The sequence below is a fragment of the Pyxicephalus adspersus genome, chromosome 8, assembly GCF_032062135.1.
Source record: "Pyxicephalus adspersus chromosome 8, UCB_Pads_2.0, whole genome shotgun sequence".
NCBI lineage: Eukaryota > Metazoa > Chordata > Amphibia > Anura > Pyxicephalidae > Pyxicephalus > Pyxicephalus adspersus.
This window is the reverse complement of record NC_092865.1, coordinates 67,635,643-67,646,953: the sequence shown is the minus strand read 5'-3', so window position 1 is coordinate 67,646,953 and position 11,311 is coordinate 67,635,643. Positions and strand designations below refer to the sequence as shown.

Genomic DNA, 11,311 nt, shown 5'->3' with positions numbered 1-11,311 from the left:
ACGCAGCATCGCGGGATCGCGGTATCGGATGAGTATGATTTTTTTATTATATTTAACATGTATTCGGTGTATAAGACGCACCCACTTTTCCCCCCCAGTTTTGGGGAAGAAAAAGTGCGTCTTATACGCCGAAAAATACGGTACATAACAAATAAATATAACAGTTATAAAAAATAAATAATGACATTTTAAGTAACTAACGTCACTTTTAAGTCTCTTTAGCAAATAACTATCTGGTCTCAACTGTAAAATCATTGAACTATATATGTATAGAGTTCCTCACAAAGTGCTTTTTTTGGTTCATTCAATATTTGGAAGCAAATATAACACCATACGTGGCTCTGGCCTGGTTACAAAATATGAATGTAGGCTTGTTGTTAATTTTATCCTAACTATGGAGCTTCACATTTTTAAAATGATTTGTGTTCTAAGTACCAGTTTTGGAATGGTTCCTCCAATGAAATAATATTTGTAATTTTTCCTATTTTGTGTCAAAGAGTCAAGAATTATTCTGCTTTTACATTTCTCTGGTTTACCTGGGGCAGATGTGTCTTAATCTTTTGATTCTCTTTCCTCTTCCCTTAGACTATCCTGAAAATCAGGATGACAGCATTCGTAAGATAGCAAAACACGTCCTGGAGAACCGCGCTTTCACGTGTTCACACCCTCTGGACAGATCATATTGAAATCCGAGCCACAACTAGAATCCTATTCTTAAATGTGATTGTCGCCATATAATTGATAATATATTCAGCTAACGCTGCTGGGGCTTTGTACAGTTATTAATATTCCAGTTCCTTTTTTTAAGCTGTTCTAATAATGTAATACAGTGCAAAAACACCACTTTGTGCCTTCTTTGGTATTTTTATTTTAGTTCTTGTAATTCACAGAGGACTGAATAATGTACTTTGGCACTCCAAAATTAAAATACTTATATGAAACTTGCAGCAGAATGATATCATGAATGCAATATCATGGCACTGAACATATTGTATCCTGGTCTCACCTGTGTATCATACAGAATGAATATAAGCCAGAATCCCAATAGTGTATTTGTAGGGTGGATCCTGGCGCACAGATTCCTTGTATTTTTATTGTACATGAAGAAGAAAACCTTCATGGCTCTGGATTTGGATGATGTTCCTGGAGTCATCGGCCATCTTGGAAACATCCATCTCTTTGTCATCGTGTGGCTCTGACTTTTGGAGGACAAATAAGTTCTTCTCCCCTTTAGTTAATTCCTCGATTTTTCTTTTATGGAGCAGGGAATGACTGCTAGAAAGTAAACTGCATAAGAGAAATATTCAGTTTCAGCCAATTTTCATCTCTGGTGAGAATCTGATATCAAGCAGTTTCTGGATGTCATTTATAAATCTGTCCTTACTTGTCTGTTCATTTATCACTGCAAACAATCGTGAAAGATTGTTTCTAGAGACAAAAATTGCACAAGTACGCAGCCTAAGACCAGTCATATACATTACATTACTCTGCCGATCTCAACTAAATGATTGAAAAACAGAGAGTTCCTGATCATTTAAAGTGCACACCAACAAATTTTGTATACGTCTTACCATGTTCACTCAACATGCTTCTGCAGAATTTTTTTTTTTTTTTTTTTTAACAGTAATGGCATTTTGTACTCACCATATTGAGACTCAAATAAGAAACAGAATTTTTAAAACTTTGTGTTATAATAATGCCTTTAGGGGGCTAACACACACACCTTCCATATCCAATGACAGCCTTTGAGGGAATCAAACTTCCTAAAAACCTAAAAGATTGTATGTATACCAGTCAAAGATTCCCCTGTCCATTAAATTTATGATTTAACCACACATGCTATTAAAGCAAGGGGCTGGGAAACATGGTGGTAAATTAGTCCTTGAGACAGCAGATCTGGGTGATCCTGCAGAACCTGGTGATGCCAGAAGATCAGACTACCACAGACCAGGTCTGCTGGATACACAGAAAGCCCATGACTCCACTGGCCTCAAAAAAGAATAATACTGTCACCAGGGTTCCCTAAGAGCTTAGGAGGGCCAACACCTTCAGAGGTGCAGAGAAAGGCAAAATTCACACAAACTATCAATGCAGAGGACCAAATGCAAAGCACAGATACAGTTTTATACACTGACGAGATGGATATGTGCAAGCTGGCACCTTTTATGTTCAATGGGGCCAGAAGAGCCCCCGCTGAAGAGAATTGAAAACCGATTATAACAAAAAGATCATGAGCAAGGTAAAAACCTCATCTGAAAGGGCTGGACCCAGCAGCCTTCAACAGAGCCAAGGAGGACTGCAATGAAGGCATAGAGTCCAGCACCAGAAGTCAGCAAGATTCCAGACATTGCTACTATCACTGGCAGCACAAGTTACTGCAGCATGGTCTAACCTCTGTGTACAACTGGGAAGGCCTAAAGTACTTGTCAAGCTGAGCAGTAGGTAGCAGTAATTAGGAACAGAGAGTCAAGAGGCCACAGGTAACCCAGCACCAGGTGTGCAGTTGGATCAGAGCCGGATCCCACATCCCCCTTCCACAGTAAGCACGGGGACCAATGCAGCTAAGGTCTGACCAGTTCCCGGAGCCCAGCCTGTATAATTTATTGAGGATGGGGTAAGCTCATGCCACCATCATTGGACCCACAAAGTGCTCCACAGATACCCTAACCAGAGCCAGTTTGGAAAGTCCCGTGTGCCTGATAATTTTGTCCAGGTGTACCCCACAATGTCCAGTGGGACCTGGGCATAGGAATGGTTTGAAAGCTAAAGTTGGGGTTTCTGTGAAGAGGGTGAGGAGACCATTTCGCTACAGAGTTAAAAAAAAAAGTAAAGACGCTGTTCCCTCTAAAATACCAATTAAACATAGGGCATTGCTGCTAGTAGGGGGGCCTTCATTGTTTTGCTAGCCACTTGTACATTCTTCCTGTAAGCAGCAGTATAACATGAAGCTTTCAGAATTCCGGTGTCTGCTAACAAAACACTTTTCACCTACACTATTTCTATTTTTCAAACTGATTGAACAAATTATTCATCAAACGTCAGGATCAAAAATCTCACATACTTATAATAGTATGTAAAAATCTTTAGGTTGAAATATGAGTTTTTGTTAAATTACCAGGGACAACTGGGCATCAATGAATATTATTTGGCCACAAATGGGTTAAAGGAGATTAAATGATTTATAAAAGCTCAGAAAATGGAAAATATAATACCATTGCCTAGCCTGTAGTGGCCCTTGAGCACTGGGCTTCGTTTTCAGACATATGGAGTTGAGCCCCCAATGGTTCCAATGTTTTCCAATAGAAAAAGACAGCTGGGAAGGAATAGGTAACACGCTGCATAGCCACTAAAATGTCGCTCACTAATACTTTACCCAGCCGATCTTTAAACTCTAAGCCTATCTGTGTGCCCCCCGACACCCCCACTATTCCTTATATATTGCCTCCAATCAACCTATGTAAATTAGCCTCCCTAATATATACACCCATAAGGTACAGGTATGTACCAAACACATAATACAAGAACAGTCCCAGGCTCGCCCTTCAGTCTAACAGCCAGGTCCTTCTCTATCAGGAGTACTAACAGGTCCTGGATTGGAGAGGCAAATCCACAGCCCCAGCAAAGCAACCTATTTACGTTTCTCCCCATTGCACCTATTCTGCCTTAGTGTTGCAATGTGTTTTTTTAAGTTTTTTTCATCATTAAAATAAGAATGTTTTTATTTGCTAGACTATCACCTAAACAAATTTCTTTTAGCATTAAAGTAAAGATAACTGAGACTGCTGATCCAGGGAACATCCGATTGCCTCATGGAATCAGGAAGAAATGTTTTCCCCTGTTGGAGCAAATTGTACCAGGGGTATTTTGATTCTCTGGATAATCTATGTCTTATAAGGTTTTATATCTGGGATATGTTTATTTCCTTGTGGGTAAACTTGATGGATTTATGTCTTTTTTCAACTTAACAGACTATGTAACTGATACAGGTAATTGCTAATTCTTCCAGTTTGTCTTGTTCAGTCAAGATTGTTGCCAACAATATTTGGCTCCTATAGGGTTAAACTGAACAATACTGCTCTAGGAAATATTGGGAGGTTGTTTTGGGGGATACAGAAGGAAGGAAACATCATTTTGTTGCCAATCTGAAGATTTAGTCAGTGTGACATACTTCAGGAAAACACATTAAACAGAGCAGATAAAAAGTTCCGTCTCTCAATATTTTCTCTCCAAGTCTGAGGTTGCTCTGCTCTGTTCTTTAATATCTCTCCTGTTTGTGTACAGTTTCCCCCTCCAGTCATTTCACAGTTCCTCCGACTTCTAGAGTTTATTCATTTGCACATTGGGCGCTCCAGGGAGGTCTAGCCACATCTAAATATACCAGCTCTGCTGGGAAAATGATAGATGTGTTTTTGGCTTAATCTTATACTGCGCTGTTAATTACATGAAAGCAGCAATATGGCATACTAATTATATCAATCCTGTGGGAAGTTTACTGCAGTTATACAGAGCACTACTTGTAATAAGGAACAAGTTTAACTACATAAATGAGGCTTTGTCTTACCTGTGAGGTGCACGGGGCTCAGGTCCGATACAAAGCATCTCTCCGGGGGCTTCCTGTACAGATCGAAATCAATGTTTCTCTTAGCCCAGGTCCAGCGGTCTCGGGAAAGGGTGGGCTGCAGGGTGTTTGCATGCAGGATATTTTCTTTCCAGGCCTTCAATAAAAAGAAATACAGTATATATGTATTTACTCGCTCTGCCTGACCTTTCTAAAAGCGAGGGAAGATGTGTTAAGACCTAATTAAACTTGCACAGAAACTTTTTGGCTGTCAAGTTTGACCTTTCTATTTAGTGGGTTTTAAGGAAATAACTTCTTATGGTTTTTATCTGGGTGTGTGGTTTTTTTTTGTCCCAAGGAAATAAATCAAATTAAACTTTTTTCTCAGAGGACATTTATGACCCAGACTTTGCTGTACAGGCCTTAGCGAATAAGCTTTAGAACATTTTATAGAAAATTCTACAACAGACGCAATGGTACAACAATATTTGCCTTGCTGAAGCGGCAACATGGGTTCAGATACAATTAGGAACAAGTGTGTCATTTTGTAAGTCATGAACATTTAATTACATAAAATACCAAAATCTGGTTTACTTGTTCAGCTTTGAGCCATTGTTGCAATATGTGTAATATCTTCTTTTAATATATACCGGTACTTGGTAAGATAATGGTACCTACACCTACAAATATACAACACACCTTTGATAATTCCAGTATCCGGGAGTCATCTGGTCTTTTGGAGTGTCTGTTGCAATCAATGCTGCTTTTGAATCCTGGATAAAGAAATCCATTTGGTGTCATCCATTCCTCCCTGGATTTTGCAGTATTCCGCCTATGTTCTTCCTGAATGTCCACTGGGCTTACAGTTGCAGACTGGTATTCTGCAGAGTATGTGAATCTGTGGTTTGGTTCCTGTAGATGAACACATTAGATAAAGTAATATTTATTGATGGAGGTCACTTGCCTTGAAAGAAATGGGGAGATTTCTGTAACAATGAGACTGACTTAGGTTGCTAGATAAATTATCACTCTGCAAGTGATAATATTTACTAAGTTACCAGTGCACCCCATTATATGCAGGGAAATTTAAAAAAATAGATTTTAGCTTGCTGATGATTGGATGGCTAGAATCAGATATGTTAAAAAAAAAACAAACCTCAATGTTGGTTTTCATCACATAAAAGATGCTTTTTGACATATAAAGACATTATGTAAAGCTGAACTACAGGTAATGATTCCCTCCAAACCCTGCTCCCTAACTTACCACCAGCCATCACACACTTTAAGCAGCGGCTTAAAAAAAAAAAATGACAGGAGAGAAGACACAGGTCCTTCCTGTCTGCAGGTAACAAGCACAGCTGCGGCCCCCTTCTTTACTTTAGGAGATTCCTTTGATCCCCCTGCCTTCCAACTCCAGTAGGTCCTGCACCGTCCCAGATTCCTTCCTCTCTCCACCACATGTGGGTGCTGCTATCTTCTTAACCACCCTTTACATAATGTTAAAAAAGTGACGATAGGTCCACTTATTTTGTGTGCAAAATCCATTGTAGCTTCAACTATTGAGCAGAAGGCCTGGTATTCTAATCAAGCTTACTTTTGTATAATCCTTAATTCATAGTAGAATAAAAACTTGATGACTACAAGCTTCTTAGACCATGAAAAAGCAAAGCAATCACAAAACATAACATTTCCACCACCATGCCTCACAGTTGTTATGGAGTTCCCCTCCTGTAATGCCACCTTCAGTTTACATCAAATAATTCTACTGTTACTCAACTATCTTTGTATCATCAATCAAAATCACATTGTTCTAGAACTGATCTATTCTTATGTATTCCATGGCAAATTGTAGTCCGGTCCTGAACAAAGGAGCAGTCAATTAAAACCTATGCCACTATTTTCCTCACAGTGGAAAAACTCCAAATAAAGTGGCATCCAGAATCTTCTGTCTGGGGGCCTTAGAAAGCTCTTTTGATCTTGGTATGGTGACACCCCATGTGTTATTTGCACAAACTACATCAGACCCTAGAAGACTGGATATCTGCAGTATACTTAAGATAGAGTTATCATATTTTGATTTTATGGATATGAAGTAGTGATATATGTAGTATAATTTATTTTAGTGTGATCATTTGGATTGGTAATATTATTAGATTAGGAGAATAGGGGAGGGAGTGTCTAACCCTGAAGATTACTGACTCCTAGTGGCTAAAAGCAATTACTGCCAGGGACACTACACACTACACCTGGAGAGGCTGCAGACCTCCTTCCTCCTGGCGCTCATTCTTAGATCTCCACTTCTATATCATCAGGGTACAGTCACTATATTAGAAATCCCATCGTCTAATCTTTGGTGGGGCTCACCAGTACTTACATCAATCATTGTAGCGTGGACTATTATATTACACACAAACGTGTAGTTACCCCTGAGGGAGCCATCGGGTACTACAGTCACACGTATGCAAACTATTCACCTTAATAGGGTAATTCTGGACTGTTGAGGCATTTGATGGCCCACTTACTCGCTATATACTAGCTGTGAACTGCTTAGCGCTAGTTTTATGGCCATAAACATACTGACCTCTGTAATGCTGTAAGATTTACAGTTTGATTTGTATTGTGCCAAACTTTTTGCTGTACATTTTAGTCTATATTACTGCCAGTTAAATGTAAGTTTTGCAGAAAAAGTTTTTTTGTTTTACTGCTCCTGTATTTAAAAAACTGTGCTATGAACATAGAATAAGATGCATACAACTGCAAGTAATTTTACTTTAAGAAATGTGTTTACCTCTGCCATTTTCTGCCGTAGTACTCTGTGTGCCAATTCGGTGGAATTGAATGTGTGAGTACTGTAATTGTGAACAGCCCTTCCATCCACGGGCACTATCTCAACATACTCCACCTTGGGTCTTCTCACCTTTCTGCTTAATTCATAAACTTGCTGGATGTTGCTCTGCATAAACAGAAACATAATTCACTTAAACCTCTCACCGAAACATAAGTATGTGTGTACATTATGTAACTGTGTTTACTTCTTGTTGAAATATTAAATAATTCATAAAATGGGATTACATTTTCCACTCCCCTGTATGTGAATGACTACCATGGCCAGCAAGAGAAAGTCCTATAGAGAAAGCCCATGGAGAGATCAGATGACATCAGGTCATATTAAAATATTACCTAAATACCTACAGCAAATAAGACAGAAAAAAACAGAGTATACCCTCACAAGTAATTTAATGGCAGAGACTTAACAAGTGCATCTGGCCCACCTTGATGTGATCTTTGGCCTCCTGTCTTTCCATTTCCCATTTCCACTGAATGTATGCTTCATTGTAATTATCTAATGAGCTGTGCAAAGACTGTTTTCTGTACCATTTATCTTCCCATTCAGAAATCACCAGTTTTTTACTAGGAGAGGGTTCAGTCTCAGCAAGCAAGTCACCAAAGTTGAATGGAATTCCAAATTCACGACTTAGAAGGTGAACCATTTCTGCTGAGGGCAGTAAGTTGGAGTGGATGACGTCCCTTAGTTTTTTGGCACTGCAGATATAGTCTAACCTGAAAAAAAAATAATATATGTAAGTAAATACCCTGCAGGTATTCACCATATTCTGTATTTCCATGCAATAATAAAGTAAAGGTAGGAATTCGATTAGACAGTGGTTACAATTTGTAGGATCAGCTCTGTGTAAAAGAAATTTCTATTTGCATTAGAACATAACATGGATGTGAGTTTTCTCCATACATGTGGTCAGACATGGCTTTCTATATCTGAATTGCAAAAAAAAAAAAGCATAGCTTTTGTTTGCAAGGTGAATAAAAGTGGATAATCCCAGCACTCACAGAATACAAGTCCAATGAAAACAATGGTGAGCAATTTTGATATTACTTAGAGTTGAAAGCATTTTGATGGCTTACCAACTTGCCCCTATAATGCCTTCACATGCTTAAAGCCCTACTGAAGTCACAGAACGAGATATTCTGTTAGAAAGGCATTGTACCAATACCTTAATGTTCAATGTATGACTGTGGAGTGCAATAGGCACCAGGATACAACCGGAGGACTCTGTAATTAAACAGGCCTGACCAGACATTCCGCTTTCCTCACTCTGCACTACAATTCATGTACAAGCTTAAAACAAAGGCGCGTGAATGGTGCATAAATACATGCCAGCATACAGCACTAAATAAGCTACATTTTCATTAGCATACTTTTTATTTTTAAACATGCTAAATAATAACAAGGAGTTGAGGACTATAGATAGAAAAAGGTCTGAGAATTTTCCTGAGCTTTGCCTGTGGCAGGTACACCCCGTAATACTCTGCAGAATATGTCAGTAGAAATTAAACATATGTATAAATCCAACACCATACACCCAGGCCACTGCTTACCTTGACAAGGCTTGAAAACACGGTGGAGGAACCATATCTCTGACGTACAGAAGTGGCTGATTCATTAAGAATGTGAGATTTTCTACAAGCTGGATGTGACACAACAAAACTCCAAGATCTTTGTATAACCGTTCGTGGAAAGCCATTTCGGAGTTGTACAGGGTCTCAAGCTTTTCATTCTCTCTTTTTGGCCTGCAAGAAAATGTAAAAATTCAAAACTGTACAAATGGTCATTTATTACTGTAAAAGCATAGTGGAACGGAATAACAGTAGAATAACCTGTTCGCTTGACGCAATTCCCTCTGATCTACTTTGTGCCCATTCCTCCACCCTGGCCTCCTTTGGCTTACAGTTCCATCTGCAAATCTATCTGTCCACCTCTGACCTGTCCCCCTCAGTCCTGGATAAGGTCTCATGCTGCCTGTCAGCCATCTCATCAGAGTTTCAGAAATATGTCAAATATCATCATCCCCCCCTCAAATTCCGCATCCCCCTGACAAATTTCTAACGGTTAGCAACACTGTTATTCGGCCCTCTCCTATTCAGCTTGCTCCTACTTTCTGCTCATTTAAATGAGCCCTCAAAACCCATCTTTCATCATCACTTACCTGTCTTCTTCTGTCTCCTAAAACCCTAACTTCTTCTCTCCTCCTATTGTGTGATACTTCCCCCACCTCTTAGATTGTAAGCTCTTTGGGGCCGGGTCCTATCCTCCTCCTGTGTCACTGTCTGTCAGATACCCTATTTAATGTACAGCTCTGCGTAATATGTTTGTGCTATATAAATCCTGTTTATTATTAATAATAATAATAATAATAATAATAATATTTTGTATAAAAATAACAGGTAACGGCTTATGTGAGTAACAACCTGGTTTATTTAAAAAATAGTTGTGAACAAACATACCAGTTTACATACTAAATGACAGATACACCAACACTGTATATTAGAGATGAGAATTCAATCTACATAAAATATTCAGAAATAATGCTGATTACATACCTGCTTGATAAGGTTTCCCAAAGTTCTTTAATAGCTTTGTCTTTCAGTCCTTCCAAAATAAAGAGGTGGATGGAGCCGTCCATGATATGTACACCAGTTATTACATCCAGGGTGATATCACTTTTCTGATCATCAGTTAAGCACACTCTGGAGAGAGCTTCCACAGTAACATTTTGGGGATTAAAATTCAGGCCCAGAGCCTTTGAGTTGATATTTGCAATCTTAATAATGAAATCCCTGAAGAGCTGTCTGTTCTTGTATTCAAAGATGCAGATCATACGTCCAAAGGGACAATCTGGTGTCTCCTCATCCAAAGGCAGTGGAACTGCAAGGTCTACTCTAACTTTGAGGTGTGACTGGGCATCCAATTAATGTCCCACTGGCAATGGAGAAACTTGAGGGCCATCAACTGATCCTATAACTCCTAAAATGTTTCCAGTTCTGCTGTCCGATTGATAGCCTGTGGGATCTGGGCATTCACAGCTGTGTATTGGAACAGAAATGTTTAAGTACGTAGCACCAGACACTAGCTCAGATAAACTTAGCCTTGCAACTCCATAGGGATCCCACTTTCTGTTATTCTTTGTGAATGGATTGTGGACTGTACGTTTAGAAGTCACAAGACCAACATTACTCAGTTTTTCATCTTCATGCTCCGTGCCGAAAAGTGATGGCTTGCTGCCACTCTCCTCTGTCCTTTGGTCTCGATCATGTACCTCAATCTCTACAGGAGGTCCAAGAAGGGATTCACGCAGCTCACCTGAACTTATGATTCCTGCAAAAATAACATTGACATCCCTAAAGAATACATGTGTTCCGTGAGTCTGTCCATGTGTCTGGTGATGGGACTGATTCCAGAATTTGTATCTGCAGTACACAGGTACACACTTCTCCTGCAAACAAAATCAAATGAATATTTATTACAGTAGATAGCAAAAAGTAGGAGCAAAATGACTCTGCTATAACATAAAAGTGCATATTCATATCTATAGCTCTGGTTCACTATTACTGGCATATGTGAAATACTCATATCTTGCTTTTGTATTTAAAATAACAAGTCCTAAAATTAGTAACAACTATTAGTACCCCTAGTTAACCAATCCTTGGGTATTATTGCTTAGTTTCTCATCTACCAATGACTAAGTCGAGAAAATTTATTTTTTTACTTTTTTTTGGTGGCAGCTTGCAATACTAAGAGTACAGGTCAGCGTCACTGGAAAGAATTATGGCATCATCAACTATTTTCTGTCCAAGGTGTAATGGATACCACCCCCGAGGGTTCATCACCAGGCCAGCCTAGATTCACAGTACTTGGTTTTAGAGGTCTTCTGGCTAATCTGTTGTCATAGTTCTTTC

General features: G+C 39.1%; 2 protein-coding genes across 2 annotated transcripts in view; one reads left to right on the top strand and one right to left on the bottom strand.

The window, feature by feature from the left end:
• The window catches only part of ACAD9 (acyl-CoA dehydrogenase family member 9), a 40,302-nt gene extending 39,357 nt beyond the window's left edge, over positions 1–945 (top strand). The window contains exon 18 of the mRNA XM_072421232.1: positions 586–945. Within this exon, the coding sequence (XP_072277333.1) occupies positions 586–686 (101 nt within the window). The 3' untranslated portion in view covers positions 687–945. The remainder of the gene's footprint in view (positions 1–585) is intronic.
• Positions 946–4,340: 3,395 nt separating this feature from the next.
• Positions 4,341–11,311, bottom strand: part of CFAP92 (cilia and flagella associated protein 92 (putative)) — a 43,664-nt gene continuing 36,693 nt past the window's right edge. Inside the window, 6 exon segments of the mRNA XM_072421231.1 lie at positions 4,341–4,715; positions 5,258–5,470; positions 7,347–7,511; positions 7,831–8,119; positions 8,954–9,145; positions 9,956–10,848. Of these exon segments, the coding sequence (XP_072277332.1) occupies positions 4,533–4,715; positions 5,258–5,470; positions 7,347–7,511; positions 7,831–8,119; positions 8,954–9,145; positions 9,956–10,848 (1,935 nt within the window). The 3' untranslated portion in view covers positions 4,341–4,532.